Source organism: Pelobates fuscus, chromosome 1, assembly GCF_036172605.1.
Source record: "Pelobates fuscus isolate aPelFus1 chromosome 1, aPelFus1.pri, whole genome shotgun sequence".
In the NCBI taxonomy this organism is placed as follows: Eukaryota; Metazoa; Chordata; class Amphibia; order Anura; family Pelobatidae; genus Pelobates; species Pelobates fuscus.
This window is the reverse complement of record NC_086317.1, coordinates 461,734,829-461,759,757: the sequence shown is the minus strand read 5'-3', so window position 1 is coordinate 461,759,757 and position 24,929 is coordinate 461,734,829. Positions and strand designations below refer to the sequence as shown.

The window sequence follows — 24,929 nt, the reverse complement described above, 5'->3', positions numbered from 1 at the left end:
TGGAAATGTAACAAAACTACTACTAGGCGTACTGGCGTTAGCTCAAATCTTTTCAGCATACATACATATACATTATCAGGAGTTGGATCCAAAACACACAGTAATGGTCAGTTATCATGACTTGCCATATGCTTTAATTGTTCTGCCTAGTACCCGCAACTTGAGCAGTGAAGACTACATCAAAGAGGAAAAGCTAGAATGCTCTAACTGACTGATCTGTCAATAGTCAAAGAGGAAAAATAGAATGCTCTAACTGACTGATCTGTCAATAGTCAAAGAGGAAAAATAGAATGCTCTAACTGACTGATCTGTCAATAATCAAAGAGGAAAAGCTAGAATGCTCTAACTGACTGATCTGTCAATAGTCAAAGAGGAAAAATAGAATGCTCTAACTGACTAATCTGTCAATAATCAAAGAGGAATAGCTAGAATGCTCTAACTGACTGATCTGTCAATAATCAAAGAGGAAAAGCTAGAATGCTCTAACTGACTGATCTGTCAATAGTCAAAGAGGAAAAATAGAATGCTCTAACTGACTGATCTGTCAATAATCAAAGAGGAATAGCTAGAATGCTCTAACTGACTGATCTGTCAATAATCAAAGAGGAAAAGCTAGAATGCTCTAACTGACTGATCTGTCAATAATCAAAGAGGAAAAATAGAATGCTCTAACTGACTAATCTGTCAATAATCAAAGAGGAAAAATAGAATGCTCTAACTGACTGATCTGTCAATAGTCAAAGAGGAAAAATAGAATGCTCTAACGGACTGATCTGGCAATAATCAAAGAGGAAAACTAGAATGCTCTAACTGACTGATCTGTCAATAGTCAAAGTTCTCCTTCTAATTAAATTGTTGAGTATCTCAAATCTACATATATTTCAAATATAAATAGAGAGTACCAAAGCAGGAGGAACCTAGCCCATCATTCAGTTTAAAGTTTTTGGGTTTTTTTTTTAAAGGCAAGGATGCTCCTGTATTTCCTAATGTTTACTAGCGCTAAGGGGGTATTTTAACAGTATTACGGTAAGTGGTAAGGGAGTTAGGGAATTCGGCCCACATGATTGTCTAGGACACTCTGGCACAATTATTGTAGTACTGCAGTACAGATAATGTTAGTGTAGCAACAACTAGACCAGGGGTGTCTTCATTACATTAAATGAAGGGACTGTAGTATGCATTACTGGCATAATTAGTTACAAAGAATGCATTGTTCTCTTAAAAAAGAATGCCAAAACTAGTTGCAAAAACATTCATAAGAAAAGATGAAAAAATTGAATCGGCCGCATTACACAAGCATTCCAAAACCTGCTGTCAGCAATTAAATTATTGGTGCATTGATGGCAAACACAGTGCAAACATATGTAATGCTTAGGAGGAGAAAAAGCATGTAGGCATTAATACTCCCACTGTAGATTAATGTAGCAATGCAATATAAAAGCGAAGAACTGATAGTAATAGTGTAATAGAAAAAGTGCATAAAAAATATAATAATGCTGAATAAATTTTTTATCTGTTTCTTTAATTATTGACACATTTTAACAATTTAACAAAGACTTGAGAGCTTGACTTAATTTTGTGTTTATATTACGAATTAGCAAAAATTATCAGGTAAAATATTATCAGATAGTTCAATACTTTTCGTCAAATAATCTGACCCCACTTAATGCTACATGTACTGAACACTAGACTACAGCTCAATCTATCATAACCCCAAATTTGTTCTGTGCCAGTATGCATTGTTTTATATTTTATGATATTTAATGCAATGTTAATTATATATCACTTTGTTTGTGACCCTTTTATTGTATAACAGGTTGAAACCTGCTGATACTTTGTAAAAAAAAATTATAAAATTTATATTCCAAAGGGTTGCCATAATGGGTAATTGACCCAGTTAAAACAGGAGCAACTTAATCCCATGGGCAGTGGTCCCTTAACCATGCCAAAGGCCAATCTTCACACAATGTGTCCTAGAAAAATGTCTGATAATAGAAATAAATAAAAAGAGAATTCAAGGTTTCAAGTTCCTATACTGTACTCTAGTTAAATAAATAAGGGACATCTTAATGCTGCGATTTGATATTCCTGGATACTGCACTGTATATTGCTTATTGTGGTTGGAGAAATTAATAAAGAATTGAAAAAAAATATATGAAATGTTTGGGCATATTTAACATGTATTATGTTCTCTACTGATATTGAAAGGCTAATATAAATACATATTCCATGAGAATAATTGCGGAATTTAAAATAGGAATTATGACTTACAGGCGAGGTGACAAGGACACCAAATTTTCAATGAGCATTTATTTGTACAAAGCCACTGCAATGTCACAAATTGTTCTAAAGTTGTGCTTATCAGTTGTTTTATTTTGTGATCTGTTCGTTAAGTATGAAAAATGCTATTCGATAAGCACCAGCTATAAAGCAATGAAAATTAGCACCTGGATTGGAATTTGAATGTTCGTATTGATAAAAAGAAACCAAGGAAACACGTTTGGGCTTGTGTAAAAATTAAATTAAAGCATAGAATCGTCAAAAGGTTTAAGAAAAAAAATACAATTATGTGCTATTTTACAAAGCCTATGTTTATGTCTTGGCAACATTACATTTACCTTCTGAAACCCCCCAAAGTAGCCCTATAACATTATAGATCTCAGTGGTATTCATTTGGGTCTAAATGTACACAATGGTCTTATCATACCATCTATTTATTCCACCTCCTTGTGTATAATTCATGTCCTGTAATGACATGGCATCCCTTTCTTACATTTTTGTTGCAATACATTAGTATTCATTTTCATTTCAACTTTTTTACTATATTGGAAGAGGAAGGGAAGAGACCTTTTTACAGAGCTGTTTAATTACAAAATTAAGATAATTCTGACATATATTTTTTTTCTTTACTCTCAGGTCCCTTTTTTTTACTGTCTGAAGGCTAAATTTTGTTCTAAAAAAAAAAGTAAAATAACACTGGCATCCATGAGTTTGATAGAATGAGGCGTTAGTTATGACCTTCAGTTGTCCTAAATATTTAGGTTTATTTAGTAGTATTTAGCGGTATTTCAAATAGGTTTAGATGTTTGTTTGAATAACACGTTAAAGGAATAGTCCAAGCATCATAACCACTACAGCCTTCCGTAGTGGTTATGATGCCAAGAATACCTTGTTCCTGTTTCTCAGTAACAGGGAAAAACAGTTTTGCAATGGTTTAACATCTTACCTTGGTCCCCACCAGGTGCTAGGGGTCCTTTAGAGATGGCATCCAACTTCTGCTGAGCTGCAGAATACAGAAGTCTATCACGATGGCCATTTATTAGCTAAGAGTGTTGGTTAACCTCTCTCAGCCAATGAATGCAACTTTAAAAAGTTGAAATAATAACGAGCAAAAAATAAATACATTTAGGTTTTTGTGTTTCGTTTTAGTACATGCCACTTCTACCCAATAATATATTTTATTTTCTATGTGTACATTTCTTTACTATCTCTCTAGGTAGGAGAAATATCGATGTCTTGGTCGATTCTTGGTAGGAACAATTTGCACAGAACAATCATTATTGAGACCTTTTTGATATACAAATTACTTTTATGATTATGTTTGCCTATTCTTAATGTTTAAAGTTTAGTACAAAAGTCCTGCTGTTGCTTATTATTGCTATTCTCAAAATTTCATTAAATTCTGCTACAATGGTTATGCCCTGACAGTATATTTCCACCTTTATAAACATTACAAAAAACAAACAAACACACCCTAGAAACAATTTCTCATTTATAAACACATCATTTATGTTTTGTGTTTGTATTTATGTATGTATTTCTACAATCATTTCTACAGCTCTACAAATATAATATGTCATCTGGATACTCAACCATAATGTGATTGTCATATTGAGGACATTTTAATAAGTTTCTCAAATAAAATATATATATATATTTTTTTTTTATTGGTTTTCTTGTTAATTGATGTTTACTGAGCTAATACTGAAGATTTTGGGCTGGACTCTCCTAGTAGAAAAGAATAAAAGTAAATAAGAATACTCTCCATACTGACTAAGAATTTTCTATAGGCTTCAATAAATGAACTGATGCTCAGCAAGTCTTACTCTGCTAAGGGAATCCAGCCACTCGTTGTTTTGAATATCACAGTCCATTTTAAGTTCTTCCTATAAAAAAATAATCATAAACAGAAACAAATGAAAACTAATAAAATATGGCAAGCTGCCCAATTCCAGTAATAGAATTAGAAGCACATGTCATAAGAGTTTCAACACTATTTTTTAATATTGAAAGGGACACCATAGTCCCCAAAACAACTTTACATTAATGAAGCAGTTTTGGTGTATAAGTTATGCCCCCGCAGTCTCACTACTTAATTATCTTCCATTTAGGAGTTAAATCACTTTTATTACTGTCAATGCAGCCCTAGCCACACCTCCCCTGGCTCTGACTCACACAGCCTGCATGAAAACAAAATGATTTAATTTTCAATCAGATGTAAGGTACTTTGATTTATTTTTATCTCCTCCTCTGTAAATTGAAGTTAAATCACATACAGGAGGCTCTTGCAGGGTCTATCAAGCTATTAACAAAACAATATATAAGAAATTCTCAATTAAACAGAACTTGCAATAAAGGAAGTGTAAACATTAGATGTCTCTTTACAGGAAGTGTTTGGTCAGGCTGTGTAGGTCACATGCAGGGAGATATGGCTAGGGCTGCAAAGTGATGTAACTCCTAAATCGCAGAGAATTGAGCAGTGAGACTGCCGAGGCATGATCTATACAGCAAAACAGCTTCATTAAGCTACAGTTGTTTTGGTGACTATAGTGTATTTTTAATGAACCACTGCTTGCTATATCAATGTCTAGTGTTGCAATATATTCTTAAAACCAGTTCATCCAAGACTAGAGATAAGCATTTATTAAACTATATCTATATCCTGGTGGTGGAGTTGAGAACCTTAATGTAAGGTAACATATACACTATATATATATATATATATATATATATATATATATATATATATATATATATATTTATATATATAAAACAACATTTAATGATTTTAAATGAAAGGTAAAGTCTATGTAGTAGGCTCTAACTGTTAGATATGGAATTGTTATCTTTGACATGTAGCATGTCCTGCCTGATCATTGTTTTACATATACAGTATAGCACTTTGTGTTGTAAATTTAATGTCACATTTTTAGCATATATTATTTAAAGGAATTTTTTTCTAATGCTGGAATGATATCACATTAGAACTGTGAATAGTGAATCGACTTAGTGCTTGCTACGTACAAAATTAAATTTAGTTCAATTTCTAAACTCAGAACTATCACCATGGAAACCAACATACTATTTCTGCAGATAGATCATCATTGAATTTTTCTTCAACACTTTTCTTGTTTCTATAACATTCACTCATTGGTAGCAGATGATGAGGGAGGGGTGGGGGTGAAGCTGAAAGTTTTGCTAGGTAAATATATAATTGTATATATTATTTCTTTCTATATAGATTTTCTTTATATAATTTTTAATAAAACATCCGTGGAGTAAATTAACTTGCAGTTCTATATGTAATCAATCTATTTGTATAAATATAGTTTTATTTTACGGTTATATATTGGAAATCATTATTTTTAATAGATCTTGCTTATAAGGCTACCATAATTTTAAGGCTGAATCTGTGTTTAACTAACTGCAATAAAATCTAGACACAATTATCCTTTTTTTAAGTATATTTGGCACATGAAGATAATTTGTATAGCATTTTTGATGTGTCTATGTATGAAAATGTGACAACCTACAACTAACAATTTGTTTATATTTTATGATTATGTAATTAAAAACTGAAAAAAATAAGTAAAATCTAATTCTTACTCTGTATTGCTTTGAAAACCCAATTCTGTCACAGTTGAAGGTTGAAATGTACAAAGAGCCAAACAGAATTAAAGCATGGCTTTCTGAATTGGCTACATTTACTCAATTAAGAGTTTGACAGTAAATTAATATTCACAACATTCCCAGTACTTTGCGTTTATTGGAATAGCACTGAGACACTTTTTATATATATATATATATTTTTTTTTCTTTTTTTTTTTTTTACATGCAAAAAGCAATTAAACACAATTAGTTATTTCAATTTAAAAAAAACAACGCAAATAGGTTTAAAAAATAAAATGAAAACAAAAGCATTCGACTCACAGGGATGCAGTTACACCTCAATTAAACAATGTTGCTAAAAATATTATATATTCACCAAAACAATTTGCCCTTATAAGGGAAAATACAAAACAGTACTCCAAAAAATATTTTTTTGCTACTCCAGTATTGTCGGCAACACGGTGAAATAGACAGCAAATTTTCTTGCTAACAAATCCAAGTCCCACATTTGGAACAGCAGATAACCCATTCCAAGTTAATGAATGATCAATAATTACAAAATACATCTTCATAAACCGCGTTGCACGTTAAGCCCTAAAGAGTACAGTCACTTACTGCAGAGCGTCATCTAGTCAAGTTGTGTATCAGACATGTGATACATTTTGAGATGATTTGATAGTTATTTTGTTGTGTTACTGCCATTTGTTTTGTTAGTCTCCTCATAGAAAAATGCCTGCCATTTGGTCCCAGTTTTTGAGTCACATAGAAAGTGTACATTCATGTTTGGTCTTCTAATCTTGACAAAAGATCAAGGTTCACTTCTGGGAAAAAAATCAAAGTAAACAAACAATAGATTTTACAGGTGATTACAATCCATTCTGTTCACAAATCTGTACAAACAGACCAATTTTAACTAAAATCAAAGCACTTGATACATACTTGTGTACTCTATATAATATATATATATATATATATATATATATAGACTCCATATAAGCCCTCGAGTGTAAGCAGTGTTTCTTAAAAGACCATGTTGTCTAAGGCCACTAGCTCAACATCTGCTCTACATTTTAGAATGGGATTAATAATCTGCTACTGTCTTGTTGGAAGTGTTTTTGACAGGCATTGGTTACTAACACGGGGGGATTGATATATAATGTTTGTGCAAACAATATCTGTGTGCCTCCCCCCAACTTGTATACATATCTGTAAATATCCAACACACTCTTGAAATACATTCACAATGAGGAGGAACTCTGAGAGTAATCTCTCAGGATCATATTGTCATATTTAGGAGTTGACGGGCTACATAGAGCTGATTCTGACACAGGGGAGCTAGGGGAACTGCCTTCAGAGTCAATGGAGTCTCTAAAAGGAGATGGAGGAGTTAAAGCTACCAACTCCTCAATATCTTGTCTTACTACTGTTGCCTCTGAGGTGCTATCTTTGACGCTGTCAGAAGAGGGTTTTCTGGCAGACAGTGACCCACCGTTAAATTCGATGGCAGGGGCCGGTTGGATCTCTGCAAATGTGGTCATAGTTGTGGGTAGCTGGATTTCTCTTGGGATCAGGTAGGAAGAACAAAGAGGTGTGGGCACCATAGACCCTTGCGTGTTTGCTGACAGCATCATGGAATTGAGCTCGCTGATGTTGGCGGTGAAACGAGTCACAACATTACTGATTTGGTCCATCAAGGACCCTTGAGAAGAACCACTTCGTTGTGCAGTGTCGGAGTGGAAGGAAGGTATATCTTCATCTGTACGATTTACTGAAGCAGCTCTCTGGCTTACAGTATTGATAGGTGAGGGAGTCTGCGGTCTGTACTGCACTGGATAATGCTCCTCCGCTTCTGAAACATCATAGAGCATTTTGGCACCAGTGTCAGGAAAGGAAGTGCTGATATATCTATTCTCTGTGCTTCCTTTTGAAAAGGGTTTGATGACAGCAGTTTGGTTTGTACTGTCCTTTTTCTTGACGTGGACGGACAGACGCTGCCAAAGATGGTGACCCCTGCTGCTCTTCTCATTTTGTGCCCACGTAACAGATTTTCCATTGGAGCTGTAACAAAGAATTAAAAATAAAAATACAGAATGTTCTTAGAACATTAGCGTAATACATTATTATAATAATTGTTAGTTTTCTATCGAAGCAGCTGTTGATTTTTCAACTCTTGGATGTTCTTAACAACATAGTTTGATGAAATGTAAAGGGTGAACCTTTGTAATATTTACCATGATGTTTCCGTAAATTATTTATATACTTTAAATACATTGGTTACAACATATTTTAGATTTATTTTTAATTTGAAGAAAGTATTGCTGGATACAAATTTATTAAGACGGTGGAACGCTTATCTACTTATCAGAGTGCAAATTCATACAGGCAAAAACCTGTGAGAAATACAATATCACTTAACTTTTAAGTGTTCCAGCTTGACTATTCCCTTTCTTTACACCTTTAACAAAATAGAATATATATAGTGTAAAACCACAAAAGGTTATGTGACTTATATAGAAATAATGGAACACTCACATATTTCAGAGCTATAAAAACCTAGCTCTGGTATAGAAGGTGTGTGGGTCCATTATGGGCGACCCCTCCACTCTTCCATGGAGTAAATTCCAAATATGCAGAGTTATCTCAGGAAAATAGAAATTAAATATTTAGTATAATTCCGTTTGGTATACAGGGAAAACTTGCTGATTTTTATATACTCACAAGTATAGAGCCTGTGACCTGGCTCAGTAAAAAGGCTTTGTGTAGTTAGGGCCTACACTCCCTTCTGTAGTATGGCAGGAATCCAGATAGGTATTAAAATATATTTATTTTATTAATAATTTTATAAAATCAATAACATTGTAAATACAAATACCAATATATACTTCAAGACTTATGTAGTAAGAAACACGTTTCACCGTTCTCTTTGCTTCCTCAGTCTTGTTCAATGAAGCAGAGAGGAAGCAGAGAGAACGGTGAAACGCGTTCTCTCTATACTTGTGAGTATATAAGAATCAGCAACTTTATCTCTGTATACCAAACGGAATTATACTATACTTTTCATTTCATTTCTATTTTCCTGAGATAACTCTGCATATTTGGAATTTACCCCACGGAAGAGGGGAGGGGTCGCCCATAACGGACCCACAAGCCTTCTATATCAGCGCTAGGTTTTTATTTATTTTTTTGTATTTCTCACGAGTTTTTGCCTGTATGAATTTGCACTCTGAAAAGTAGATAAGCGCTCCACTGTCTTTTTTGTTTGTGTACGCGATTGTGTGTTTTGATAGGATTTCACACTCAGTGTTGTAGCTGCTATATTGTCATAATAAAATTAAGTATATATACATATTAAGTAAAAACTTACAATTACCCATATTTATATAAAAAGTGTTGAATTTAGTTTAGTTTATTTATTGGTTGTCAAAATTTGGTTCTGATAATTATTTAAGTGCTACTTACATTGAAAGAAAAATGTTAACAATCTAATTTCTCTTTAACTGGGAAGATTAGAGTACTTTAACTGCCAATTGAGGCATACACATATCCAAAAATGGAGAGCATGTCCTCAGGATAAATGGCAAATGGTCTTTGTATTAGCATATTAGCAAATGAAAGTGCAGAAGCAATGCCTCAGCTTCAATCATACATCATGTGTACATGCCAAATAACAGAAATAGATATGGTGTCTTTGAGACCCAAACACATAATAAATCGCAAACAAATGCAAAATAAAGATAAATAGTATTGTTTTTTTTAATGAAAAGCAAAACTTATAAGTCCACTGATAGACATGAAACTTACTGTCCCACTGAACATCTAAGTGATGTCTTCCATATTAGCCTCTTAAGGCTTAAGCATGTGTCAATACATCCTACAAAGCATTGGCCTTAATGATGTTAGAACATGATGATGTGACCTAACATTTTGGTGTGAGCGAGTTAATCAAATCAAATAAAGAATCCAACAGGTAAAAAAGATGTCCACTGCCTAATCCATATAATGCAACTGCAGGTATAAATCCATGGCAAATAGATTAGGGCTTCAATGGAATTCTTGGATGAAGGTATACAATAACTTATTGTGTGGAAAGCTATAATCATTTATATAAATCACATAACCCTGAACAATTCCAGGAGAAGGACGAAATTGTTTGTAGTATATGCTTTATTTTTAATTTCAGCTCACCTTAATGAACTTACTATGGAGTGAATACACCCCTTTAACCCCTTAAGGACACATGACATGTGTGACATGTCATGATTCCCTTTTATTCCAGAAGTTTGGTCCGTAAGGGGTTAAGGGAAGAAAGAGCTACCCAATATAACCTAATATTAAGTGTATTACTTACTTCGTAGGGATTGGTGTTGTTTACTATATTACCGTAGGAGTGCGATTTATATTATAGATTACAGGTATTCACACAAGAAGTTATTATATACAGGGTCTCCCTCATTCCCCAACCAACTGCAATCAACGGTGGGCTTTGCCATCTGCGTAGCAACCATCACAGTATGATCGGCAGAGAAAGCATGCTGGAAGTTCATGCCGGCTTAGGGTTAAATCTGGGTTAGGAATATTGTAGATTTTAGTTTAGAGGTAAGGTTAGGGTAGGTATATGGTTAGGGTTGGTGTAAACATAATGCTATGGGCCAGGTTGGAATTGCATTCGGGGGACTGTAATAGGGTTTGGTTTAACTAAAAAAAACAAAAACTGATATATGAATCTATTACGAGTTATTTTTATTTAGTTGCACTGGATGTGCAAAAATTATAACAGGCAAATTTAGAAAAAAAAATGTAAAAAAAAAATCTTTAATATTTTAGTCATAGTTAATGATGTGTTAGTTATACACGTGTGATATTAATATTACGGGGGCACTTAAAGAGAAACACTTAAATATGGTGGAACAAACACAAGAAATTCTAAGTTTTGTTGTGCTTCAGAAACAATTGACTCTATCCTTAAAGGATTAACAAAATTGAAGAAGGGAGGCAAGAAGAAAAAAAATACAGAAAAACCTGTTATAGCTGAGAAAATAAAATAAAAATGGGAGACGACCTATACCAAAGAAATTAAATCAATTAAGTTTTATCATATCTATTAGTGACCTGAAGGCGAAATGACTATAGCTTGCATCCAGAAATGAATCCATAGGTTATATCACAGCACCACTCCTTGTATTAGTAGCAGAATGAGGTATATATTTACAGGTATAGTCTACATCTTTAGTAATATTTGTAGTAAAGATTTTTCTTTCCCATTGTTCCCTTGTATGACTATTTGCTATTTTTTTTTATAGTAATATGGGAAGAATTTGTCTCAATATCAGGAGTCATGTAACCATAACACCATTGATTATTGATGATATAGCCCTTTTGTTTGATTATCCTGGCCCTGATCAGTTTGGTTCTGAATATTTTTTTCTTTAGTTTTACCTGTGGAGAATACAGGTGAGGTTTATTCAGAATTGACTAACAGGAGTTGTATGTGGACAAATTGATACAAACAGATTTTTGCACAAGTCTATTATTCACCTGTTTACTGCAAATGATGAAGATGGACAATTGAATATATATTAACATGGGGTCATTAAGAAATAGCTTTTGTTTTAAATTCCAAATTCAATATTTTTTAATTACACTAAATGTGTAAAGATTGTCTACATTATATACCATACAACGTAAAGTAGACCAGTCTGGATTTTCCCCAAACGTGAGCATGGGTAATCCTACATATAAAACATTTTTTCATGGCTACTATAATGACATTGTAATGAGCAATATTCGGAATTCTATATTTTGTCTGAAGTATTTCTGTTTTTTTTCTATAGTTATTCAGTAAACTATATAATAAAATAATATTGCTTTAACAATTTTGATATATATATATATTGTTTTAGAGTTGGCAAATTGATTACATATTGGCAAATTGATTACATATTTAAAATAATTGTGCTCCCAAACTCCCATGTTTGTCTTATTTACTACTATTTAAGATATATATATATATATATATATATATATATATATATTTACTACTATTTAAGATATATATATATATATATATATATCTTAAATAGTAGTAAATAAGACAAACATGGGAGTTTGGGAGCACAATTATTTTAAATATGTAATCAATTTGCCAATATGTAATCAATTTGCCAACTCTAAAACAATATATATATATATATCAAAATTGTTAAAGCAATATTATTTTATTATATAGTTTACTGAATAACTATAGAAAAAAAACAGAAATACTTCAGACAAAATATAGAATTCCGAATATTGCTCATTACTATTATATATATATATCTTAAATAGTAGTAAATAAGACAAACATGGGAGTTTGGGAGCACAATTATTTTAAATATGTAATCAATTTGCCATCAAACATTACCATTATATTCTACGTTTTATCATTACCATATACTGTCATCTAAAATAGTGGCTCTGGAACCTTTTGTCCAAAACCACCACTGATAACCCCACTTGATCAGGACAAGATCTGGAATGTTGTGGTTCTTGAGTACTAGTTTTTAAGAAACAGATCAGGAAAATTAATTAAGCATGTAACATGGACTATCGTCTATTTTGAATGGACAAGTTGCATTTCGTTATGCAGGCTAACTCTAAAACAAGGTTGGGTCTTCATCTTCCATGGGATTTCAATCCTCATCATGTTCCTCCAGACCAAGAATAACCATGATGTGAATTGTGTTCCGAACATTGGAAGGCTGGAAGTTTTTCTAGATTATCAGACACATTTCACAATTAACACAATAAATATTCTATCACATGTTTTACTTACCATAGGTAACTCATACTTGACAGTGTTGGACTAAAAACACAAGCATGCACAAAATTACAGACAGATATATTTTTAAGAACTTGAGTACTTTTAAACACACTGAAACAATTATATAAAGTAGAACTAACAGCAAACAGACATATCAACTATGTATCGCATTATTTATCTTCGCATGTGATATTTTTGTCCTATAGAATCTTTGAAAAAAAAAAAAAAAAAGAGAACAATTTTTCATAGTAAATGTCAAAAAGTTAACAAAAATATGCTTAGTTTCTTGTCTATTGCCATCTTGTAGTTATTTATATTTAGTATAGTCTAGGTCAATTGACCTAATTTAGAAATATTCACGGTTTAGAATTTAATGTAATGTAAAAATAATATATAAAATTACATATGTTACATATAAGAAGCTGTAATAAGTGCTTCAGATGAATAGCTGTTGTAAATTTGCTGAAAAAAAGCTGTAAGAACTACCAAACTACATATATGTATTGTATGAACAAAAAACATTCAGTTGCACTGACATGTGCAGTTACTTAAAGAACGTTAAAGAACTTAAAGATTTTCTGAAGAAATTACCACAGTTCAAAAAAGTGGTCGTGGGAAACCTTATGAAATAAAAACATCCTCTAATTACTACCACCACAAACTCAGCATCCAAGAACAACAAAAAGCTTTGAAGACCTAAGATGGGGTCATTACTGCATCCACTGGACAATATGGCTTCGGTGTAATATTTTTTTTTTATAAGATTTCCAAATAATTGATTATTTTTGGATACACTTTTAAAATGATTGTTTTCCAAATATTAAAATATTAAAACATATATATTATATGTATATATAATAATATATCAATATATCAAAAAATCTTTAAAAAAAGTATAATATTTTTCAAAATATTAGATCGTTTTAAAAGTTTCTATACAAATGTTCAATGTTAAATAATTTGAAAAGCTTGTACCAAAATATAAAATGTTAAACAATTTAAGGCAGTGCCTGAATCAAATATGAAAAATGATTTGTATATTAATTTTGTAATTCTAAGTCTGTCACTATGCTTAAAACCATGTAGCAAATAAATGCTACATACGTCACTGCTGTTATTTTTTGTGATTTACCCTAAGCGATCTTAGATTTAAATATAGTAATTTTGTCTATAATATAATTGCAGCTATTTTTCATTTTCACTTTTTATTTATTCATGTAAAAGTATTTCTCTATTGGCTTCAAAAATTGTCAGACCAAGTGTGAAAATTTAATTTTAGCGCTAATTATATTCCTTTGGAAGGACATTGGATATCAAAAATGTGTACGTCCTTACAAAAATGATCATGTTTCCTGATATCAAGGAAAGATAAAATAAAAACTTGTCATATAAATGATCTTTTTAGCAACAATATTTAAGTGAAAACAACCTAAAATGTCTTGGAAAAAAACAACCTAAAATTAAAAAGGTCAGTGTTTTGGTTCTGTAAGTGAACACTTTTGTGGTACCTGTTTTCAGATTTGACAGTGACTATCCAAATCTTGTCAAAAGATTGTCTATCTTAACTCTACGTTAACTGACGTCATTACAGTAAGCCAAAAAAAAAAAAAAAACTCAGTTATTTCTGTAAGGATTTCTTGAAGGTTTATTGGTTTATTGGGTCCATGCTGCAGAGATAGCCATGGTCAAGAAGGAGGAACAAAATATTCAAGGGATCTTTTTGTTGGAAACTAGAGATCAAAATACAGGGTGGGCTGAAATTCAGAGTACGATTTTATAGGTGAATAACTTGTTTTTTTTTAGTAGTTAATTGTTTATGTTGTTGCATATTAATTGTTTTTGTTGTTACATATTTTAGCTGAGTCTTGGGAGATTCATCATTTGTAATTGCATTAAGGAACAATGAGTAAAAGTTGTTGAATTTTATTTTCAAAATGGCAGATATATGATTGAAATTTTTTACGTCCTGTAGTGGAAAATATGTGGTTTCAACATGGGGTTGCCCATAACACCAGAGGATGGGGTTGGCCATAACACCAGAGCCACAATGGACCTCCTGAGACAACTGTTCGGAGAGCAGATAATTTAAAAAAATTCCCAGATTAATTGGCCGTCACCTTTGCCTGACATTTCAGCTCCCGATTACAAACTGCATACACTTGAGCAGCTCAATAAGAATATCCGTGCAGAAATTCGAGGGCCAGAGACTCAAGCATTAACTAATGTTTTGAACAATGCATTCGAAAGAGCCTGACTTTGTGAGGTGGTAGATGGAGCTCATTTAAAATATGTCATCTTCTGTACCTAATCTAACAAATCTTCTTATGTTTAACATTCATTTTATGTAATATCATTGAAACTGGTTAATTAATAAAAAAAGTTATTGACTCCTCAAAACCTAACATAAATTTTGTCCAGCCCTGTATTTTTAAACATAGTATAAACTACATGTAGGTAGTAGAAGCAATATGAAACTTTTAACACATCTCTTGATCGTGAAGACTTATTAAGGCAAATGCTCATCAGAGAGGCTAAACGACGCTTATGAGAGCCTTAACAGAACTATACAAACTAAGGACGGTAAATAGTTTTTGCATTTAAAATCATTTTATATATTATCAAACTCTGAGGTGTCAAAGACCGATGGGGCTGTAACAGAAATAATTTCACACGGATATGTTTAGAAGAAGACAATTAATTTCCTAAACGTATATGTGCAAAATGTCTTATATCTTTACAAGGCCAGATTAGAAAACCTTAACCATCATTAATATATATATATATATATATATATATATATATATATATATATATATATTTGGTATGAAGCCTCTCCCAAAAAGCTAAAGTAATAAGAAACTTTGCCTTAACATGAAGATGCACGCCTACCTTTAAACCAAGACTTTAGAACAGTGTTTCCCAAACCAGTCATCAAGACCCACCAACAATCCAGGTTTTGTTAGTATCTCCATTGGGATAAAACAGGGAAATACATAAATCCTAAACTGTTGGTGGGCCATAAGGACTGGTTTGGGAACCACTGCTTTAGAAGATCAGTGTCCTAGAATTAGCAAACCCGAGCCTAGATCTCAATTCTAAAACAAATATGTGGAGTAACTTAGATAAAGAGTGTACAGAAAATAGCTATCCACTTAACAGGGAAATACGTCAATCCTAAACTGTTGGTGGGCCACGAGGACTGGTTTGGGAACCACTGCTTTAGAAGATCAGTGTCCTAGCATTAGCAAACCCAAGCCTAGATCTCAATTCTAAAACAAATATGTGGACTAACTTAGATAAAGAGTGTACAGAAAATATCTATCCACTTAACAGGGAAATACATAAATCCTAAACTGTTGGTGGGCCACGAGGACTGGTTTGGGAACCACTGCTTTAGAAGATCAGTGTCCTAGAATTAGCAAACCCGAGCCTAGATCTCAATTCTAAAACAAGTATGTGGACTAACTTAGATAAAGAGAGTACAGAAAATATCTATCCACTTAACAGGGAAATACATAAATCCTAAACTGTTGGTGGGCCATGAGGACTGGTTGGGGAACCACTGCTTTAGAAGATCAGTGTCCTAGAATTAGCAAACCCGAGCCTAGAATGATAAGATTGAAACGGTGAGGTGAGCTACCATACAAAGCCCAACTGCTGTCATTTTAGTTATTACTTAAATAACATGCACAATCTTTTATTATTATTAATCTATTTATAATTAAATGTCTTTGGCTCTGTGATCTTATTCAAAGTGGTATTACTATGGCATGATTTGTCTTTATTCCTGCCTTTATATAAATATAATCTACATTTCCGCTAACAATTTTCTGTCTCTACTGCATTTAAATGGAAATATAGAACGTTTATATTTCTAAAAAAAAATATCTCAACAATGTAGGCTTAAAAAGCAGTTGATGTGTAATGGTCTAATAATGCAGCAGTCATCACAGAAGCCTAAAAAATGTTACTGCTAGTTGCTCAAAAATTCTTGTCAATACATAATTAGATAAGAAAAATACAGAAATATCCAGAGGATAAAAATCCAATGGACACAGAAAGGTTCCTTGAAAAATATAGAGCTAATATAGTACTGAAAAAAATACAAACGATTAGATACATTTTATAAAGTATTTAGAGAAAACACATATAACATAGACCCTGGACATTTATGTATTTTTCTTATCATAGAAATTAAGGGTTACCCCCTTTTTAGGTTCGCTTGTACACACCAATAGACCCTATCTGGGACACTTTGTTTCTATATATAATTCCCCAAAATATAACTTAAATATGATGATCCTCAATACATTTCTGTATTTGATTCCGAACATCTCATGAAATAAAAGAATCAGTAAGCTCACAAAGAGCAGGGCCATGTATTCCAATCTGTAACTATGCAAATTGTATGGTAACCTTCATGTTTGTTATACATCACCTTTCAGTAATTCTGCCGAGTCATATAATGCAGGGCTCCTCAAGTCTCTCCTGAAGGCACACCTAACAGTCCAGGATTTAGGGATTGCCCAGGTGTGTCTAAGATGTGTAGAAAAAAAAACACCCTAAAGTCTGTGTTTTTAGTTTTTGTTTTTTTAAACACCTTATACACACCTTTGGTAAATCCTGGACTGTTAGGTGTGCCTTAAGGAGAGGGTTGAGAAACACTTATATAGTACAATAGGATCTACTCATGCCCTATAAAATCCACAGAAATCATAATACTTTATTTTAGGCTATCATAATGCCAGCTTCCCCTAAAATACCTTTCTTGTCCTTTTCCTTTCTTCTTTGATACCCCTGTTTCTGGACCAAGTACCCCACCATCTCCAGTGCAGAACATTAAATAAACAAACAATCACATGTTGGATTATTACTATACTATATACAGTAACTATACTATATGGTTGTAAAGACCTTCCAAAAAAGACCCCCAGATTTCTTGGCTATAGTTTGGAATAAAAAATTGTGTCTTCTATATTTTCAATTTTCTTATTGCATCAAACTGTAAGGCCTATTAAGCGATAAAAGAAAAACGTACATCACTAAAGTGAAAGTTGCCAATAATTTAAAGTTAAGCAAAAAAATGTAGGTCCAAATTACCAAAATATAAAATTCTACTAATTTTGGGGCGAAAATGTTAAACTCACTTTGAATTTTCTGCAATTTGCAATTCTCACCTTAATGAATAATCCTCCGTGTATTCCAAAGAAATAGTTTGAAAATTTTTAATTTGTTTTCCCTCTTTATCTTGGTCTTTTTTTCCCACATAAACATATTGTGAATTCTTTAAAAAGTTTATTTTCAAGATCAGTTTTCTTATATTTGTGTATGTTTGTACTTTTACAAATTTGTGAGTTGTGATAAATAGGGAAAGCTGTAATAACACACCGCTGAGCTAGAGACTTTTTCCACACTACTGATGTGCATACTCATTTCAAATCAGGTGCCAACTCACGGAAATTAAATTTTTTTGAATAGTCAACTAAATATTATAAATAACAGTTATTAAAAAAGTAATCTACCTCTATACAATCTCTATTGAACACTCATTTAAAGAAACACTCTGGGCACCATAACAACTTAATGATACTGAATACGTTATGGTGCCAGGAGGTGCTTGGCACATGCCAACCTTTAGGGGTTAAATAATTATCTTCAGTGCCATTTAGCTCTGCTCCTTTCCTTCAGATTTTTTAAACAAAAACCCTTGCACTGTCACTGACAGGGGGAACCACTGATTGGCTTAAAGCACCAGCTGATGCTATTAGCCAGTCGGCAGAAAAATACATATGTTTCTCAAGCCATTGTGTGAATGGGGAGCTACTGATAATCTTAGCTTGTGAGCGGTTTAATCTGTAAGGATAAGTTGGCACCAAGTATCTGTTGGGATCATAACAACACCATTACAGTGAAGTTGTTATGGTGCCCAAAGGTTCCCTTTAATTGAGTAAGCAATAAGTGTCTATCAAATATCCATTCCACATCACAAAAAAACATTAATCAAAGTTCAGTAAATTACCTGAATAAACTAGTGAATGTCCAAATGCAAAGGCTACAATAATAATAATAGTTTTCCATTTTTTTTCTCACTTATACTATGTTTGTTCCGTGCTTGTACTATCAATAGTTTGGTAACTACAAATTAGTGGAGACACTGGAGACACAAAAACATCTGTGTATAATGAATAAAATGCCAATAATCCCACTTAAAAGTATGCTGCTAAGCAATGCTATGCTCACTCTATTAGTTCTGTCAATGAAATCTACACTTTTATTATTTCACGCAAATCAAGTACGACAGTTGCTCAACACAGTACCTTCGTTGTTACTAGTCAATAGACTTCTACTTGAGACACACGTTAACTGTCTTTGATGACACAACAAACATTCTACAGACGCACAGGACACAAAGGAAGCCAGGCAAAATTCCTGTAATCGCTGAAAGCTACACAACAGATATTAAAATTTAAAAACAAAATCTTACATTCCGATTGGTTGTTGACAATAGGTGTGGATAGGCCCAGGAGTATATGAAATGCTAGAATAAAAACAGGTGATGGGTTAATAAATGAAAAAGGAAAACAAAAGTTAATGTGTATAAAATGCTTAAAACAGTTTTGTTTTGTTGTTTATGTTGACCAATGTAAATGTTAAACCTTGCATTTAGTATTCTGTATACTGACTATACATTAGGATATATACTTATATACACCTTTAATTATGTACTAAGAGACATGTATTATTAGTTTGTGCAATGTATTATTGTTGGTGAAATATCCTGTAGATTTAAAAATAGGAATACTAAGGATATTATCTATAAAACCAAAAGTAAACAAATTAAGTAAAGTGCTAGTGATGGAACATTCACTTAAAAAAATTCAATAAAATTCAATAGAATTCTACTGTCAACTGCTACACATTTGTAATGGGTTCCTTTGTGAGATCTCTTGTTTTCAAAGCAGTAAGATATCAATAGAGGTGAATGTGTTTGATGTACTATCCAGTGAGATTACAATAGGTATAGATGTTGTTAATGACAACGCTGACATGACATTCCATGACATTTTTGCCACTTTTGATTTGCAGTCCCTTAGGTGTGAACGTTTAAGCACATTATATTTCAGAATCAAGGTTAGCTCTTACTTCTACCTTGTACAATTTACGGGTCTTCATATTGACAAGTATCAAACGACCCTAAACATAGATCTTATTGATTTGGCTTTGGACCTTTGTAAATGCTTTGTGAATAGTAGGAGGTCATAAAAAAAAGAAAGACTTTAAATGGTTTGGCATTGGACAAAACAATAAAAAGAGATGACAAAGTACATGCAGTGGTGGGTAATCTGAGACTCAAAGATACTGAAGAGGCTATGCATCATATAAATTATACAAAAATATATATAAGATCTTAGCGAGAGAGCAAACTTCCACCTGAGGTTCACCTGAACCTTAGATACAGAGCTCGAAAAAGGAGTTTTGAGTTGCAAACTGAGAAAAATTCAATACCTACTGTCCCTTGAAGCCCATATTTTATCATCTACTTAACCCATGTAAAAGAACAAGACTGATTGTTGGGATACAGATTGTGCCATTAATGAGGGCCTTTTAGATATTATTATTATATCTAACCAATTGTTTTTATAAAATTATTTTGTGAGATATAACATGTTTGTTGAGTTCATTGAAAGAGTGGATTGTCACGATACTCATTGTTTAGTTACATTGTATGCAATCTCACTATATTGATCCACTCCAAATAATATGGGTCTGTTGGTAAAGAGACGCTATAAGCACCAAAACCACTTTAGATTAATGAAGTGGGTTGGGTGTATAGATCATGTTCCTGCAGTCTCACTACTCAATTCTTTTTAATTTTATTAGTTTGCTAATGCAACCATACCATCCCTGGTTGAGACTTACACAGCCTTCCCGAAAAAAAAGGCAAATTTTTTTAGTTTCAAAAATGCGTAGAATGTTTTCTTATAATTTCTTAACTCATGTTCTATTAATTAGCTGATAGAGTCTGCAACAGCCTCATGTGTATGATTAACGTTCAATCAAGAACTTTTAAAGTGAACAAACTGTGCAAATTAAGATCTGATTGAAAATAAACAGCTAAATGTGTCCCATCCTATGATAACATCAATATGGGGTGTTGGTAAGAGTCCTATTTATTTGGGAACTTTAACCTCACTATTAAATTCATTTTTTTTATGTGAAAAGTTGAAGAATGATGTTAAATCTTGGAATAACATATTAACTTTATCACCAATCAGTGTTTAATATTATGTTTAGAAATATTGAATATGTCATTGAATATTGTCTTTTGCTATTGCTTTTAAAACTTCTCAACACCTACCTCATTGATTTCTTCTTTAATAATATAATTTAAACTGGCTCTTCAATCCTCAGATGGAGTGAATGTTTCAGTCTCAGCTTAGATATAAAGGCACAAGTTAAGTATGAAGATGATTATGATTTGTCTTGATAAAGTGTATTCTGCACGAACACATAGACTTGTGTTGCAGCCATGCTGTATCTGCTATAACATGGAGTTGCTCTTTATTGCTGTGTATAAAGACACTACGATATCTTTTTATTAACCCTACAGGGATGAATAAGGTCTGTTTATTGTTATATTTGGTTTTTGGCAGCATTCTGTCTATCGTTAAAGTTTACTATCCAGTCCGAATTTATTGTCTAGGTTTGTTGTGTTCCTCAGAAAAAACAGACCTGCCTCTTCTTGATAACCAATTCTATAGCATTCAGGCACCATGACTACTTAACACAATTAAGTTGTTATAGTGCAGGGAGGTCTCATGTGCTATCTTACCTGAACAGGTCAAACAATTAACAAACATTTTAACCCCAAGCTGGTGCCCAATCACTCTGCCCTTGTAATTCCTTTCAATGTCCAAGGCTTCAAATGCACTTGTTTTATTATTTTGTTTACTACTGCTATGTTTAGGACCCATTTTATTTTATTTGGAAGAATTGAGCTCATTATTATTCATTCAAAATTATTCATTAGAAACACTCAGGTTTGTTCATCCTATGAGGTTGTGTGCTTTGGAACTCCTGACCATACCATATGTTCATTTTAACGTCACATATCTTGTACATCTTAGATGATCCATATTACTTTCACACAAATTGTGAATGTAAAGTGAAATGTTTGGAGCCATAGATTAAAGTGGTCCATGCAGTGATTTCATAATTTGCTCTAGTGTTTGTGCCTATCATAGCCTTCCAGCATCCCTTTCACTGGTGTGAATGTACACACTACTTGACTGCAAAATTGAGAGATTTTTCCCAAAGGGAGTTACAGTGCTCAAACATGTTAACCCATTTTCATGTGAGGTCACATGAAGTCACAATATTGTGTTTTATTGTTTTAACACTTTGCTAATTACCTCTATTACCTTCTTGTTGTGAATAAGTTAACTTGTTGGATCCCTTTGGAGTCATTCATATTATATAATCAGGTAATGTGTTTAATTATATTATTGTGCTGTGAGAGCCTAGGCTTAAGGAAGACCCCATTTCAGGTCAAAATGTTTAACCTGGATCCATACTCGTGGACTAAAGCTCTCTTTGGATTACAGTCTGGTGTTGCAGGTCTGTTATATTTATTTTATTTAAGATCTGGAAGACTGCTTCTAAGCTTCTAAGCTGTCTTTTCATGTTTTTTGGATTCCTTAGTTGTGGTCTGCTTTGTGTGTTGTGTTTCTTTGTTCATGTTTTTATTTCTATACTTATCTCATTATTTATCAGTGGTAGTCTCACAGTTCCTTTTCCTTATGATATTCTTGTGGTTGCATATCACAGGGTTGCAGGTCTAAGGAGCTTTAGGAGAACAATTCTATGAACAGGCAAATATATTGAAGATATCCATTTGATTAAACTACTGGCTTTCTGCTCATGCCTTCTAATCTTTTTTTGCACTTTAAAGGATTGACATTTGTACCCCTTTGGGAAAATGGTAATTATCTTATATTAGTTAATATTTGATAATGTTTTTGTATCTTTTAGCTAATATTGGAACTCTTTTTATTATCTCTTGCTCCCATATCTGCATAGTTTATTCTGTCACTGTTTTAATCCGAAAAAGTTAATTATTGTAAAAATAGGATATTTTTATATTTTTCTAAAAAAAAAACTCAAATAAAGCTACGTTTTTTGTCCCCACATAAAATTATAATTCCGTTCCACAACATAAAGACATTATCTGCACAGTGTGCAAAAAAATTATTTTTTTTCAAAATATAAGGTGTCTTCACATGTACTTGAGTTAACCTCCAGGTTGCAAATTATCTACCACCTACCAAATGTTCGAATTGACTACATTGTCTAACAGTTTGCAACTTGGTTGTCAATTCACTATTAAGTTAATCAACCCTAAAGTATTATAATTATGGGCACATTTATTTACTAGTATGTCACTCATCTCTATACAAGCTACTTATTTCTCGAGCAAATACTTTCCACTTTCAAGGACTCGTAAATTGTGCTGGCATCCACATTTTTATTTATGTATCTCCTAGAAGGACTGCCAAGGAAAAGGTTTGCGTTATGTATTTTTGGCAGCTGATTTGACAGTAATATTAATAAACTACTTGAAGTTCAATGTCCTTTAAATGCATGTTCTGACAATCTCTTGTACAGTTTTAATCCTAACGATTTATCCATTAAACCTTTTGTTTCTCTGTAAAGAACTCCAGATTTGAACTCTTCAACTTCCCGTTTAATGTTGCATATTACAAACTACTGAGTTTGTTCAGAACGTATATGTTATAGTGTATATTAGACTGCAAACAATGTTCATGGTGTGAGCGTTCTCCAAATTCTAACTCACATGAAATAGATGACTGACACAAAAGTTAAAGTGATAATTGCTAAAGAACTGTAAATACACCTATGTATGTCTGGTGAGACGCTCATGTTGTATTGTTTTTAATTTCAATACGATCACAATAAGATTTTGGTCAAAGCAACTTTGCCAGGCCACACCAGAGTGTTCCACTAGTGCAGCGGTGGACAACCTTTATCACTACAGATGTACTAGACTGCATCTCCCAATGTTCTAACAATTATAATGGATCAAGGGAAATGTAGTCCAGAACATCTGGTGTACCAAAGGTTGCCTACTCCTGCACTAGTATATCAGTTGTATATTGCTTCTGACCCTTCCAAGGTCTATTACTTGGAGGCACCTGTGGTAGATGACACTTTCAGTCTGATACACATAGTACACAACATTCATGAATGTACAAAGAATGGAAAATGGTTGTGATGCATTCAAACAAGACTTACATCTGGTGTAGGTGATCTGATGGAGAGGAGGCGTGGACTGGAAAACAAAACCAAGCTATAAAGTTGGGGATAAAACATAGAATGAACAAGGATACAACAAACAGATTGAATGATTACAAACCATGAAACAACAGTTAAACAGCATGAGATGAGACATGCAAGAAACTGTGTCTAATCTTGTAATTACTTCTGGGTCGAACATGTGTCTATTCTTCTAAAAAATATCACACGTTTTGCACATACCTCGAGCATGTACACATAATAATCACCTGTATATTACAAACTCTCCAGAACTGACCCTTTCTATAGCTCATTAAGGTTGATACATTGACAGTACAAGTTATCCACACTATTTTTCAATATCATATTATTAAGAATAAATTAAACCTTATGATTATTGAAACTGTTAATAATAGTTTGAATTCCGGTTAAGAAACTGTTACTTTGACTTCCTTAACTTTCTCATGTTCGCATGTTTAATTGAATATTTTATCTGATCTACAGGATAGTTCCTAAACCCATATCTTTAGGGACAAATGTAAAAAATCCTAGTGAAACCCTGGCGGTCAGCAGACCATGGTTTGCTTCATGATTCTCAAAATTATGACATTACAAGGTTTAGTCCTGTAAAATAAGTGTTTTTTTGTTGCAAATTGTCTTATGCTGAATAAACATTAAGATTATTAATTGACAGAGAACCATCTGATATGATGAACCATAAATCATATGGTATTTCTTTTATCTCAAAAGTTTCTTTGCTTTTCTGCTATGGCTTCGAGGGCAATTTAAATTCCCTCATGTACAAGACAACTTGCTGCATAACAGTGCATGAAAGTGTGAAATCATATACATTTTAGACTTTTTGTTTGTTAAAGTCTATAGAATCATTTACTGTGGAATACAATATAAACTCATTTTTTTTTTAAAT

General features: G+C 32.8%; 1 protein-coding gene across 7 annotated transcripts in view; it reads right to left on the bottom strand.

The window, feature by feature from the left end:
• Positions 1–6,154: 6,154 nt before the first annotated feature.
• GRM5 (glutamate metabotropic receptor 5) overlaps positions 6,155–24,929 on the bottom strand; it is a 321,020-nt gene continuing 302,245 nt past the window's right edge. For 2 of the 7 annotated variants that reach the window (XM_063430874.1, XM_063430865.1), the window contains exons 9-11: positions 19,173–19,226; positions 12,701–12,730; positions 6,882–7,947 (exon numbers count right to left, since the gene is read on the bottom strand). In XM_063430874.1, the coding sequence (XP_063286944.1) occupies positions 7,128–7,947; positions 12,701–12,730; positions 19,173–19,226 (904 nt within the window). In that variant the 3' untranslated portion in view covers positions 6,882–7,127. Of the gene's footprint in view, positions 6,711–6,881; positions 7,948–12,700; positions 12,731–19,172; positions 19,227–24,001; positions 24,039–24,929 lie in introns of those variants that run through there. The other 5 variants (XM_063430898.1, XM_063430904.1, XM_063430911.1 and 2 more) reach the window with 5 other exon arrangements.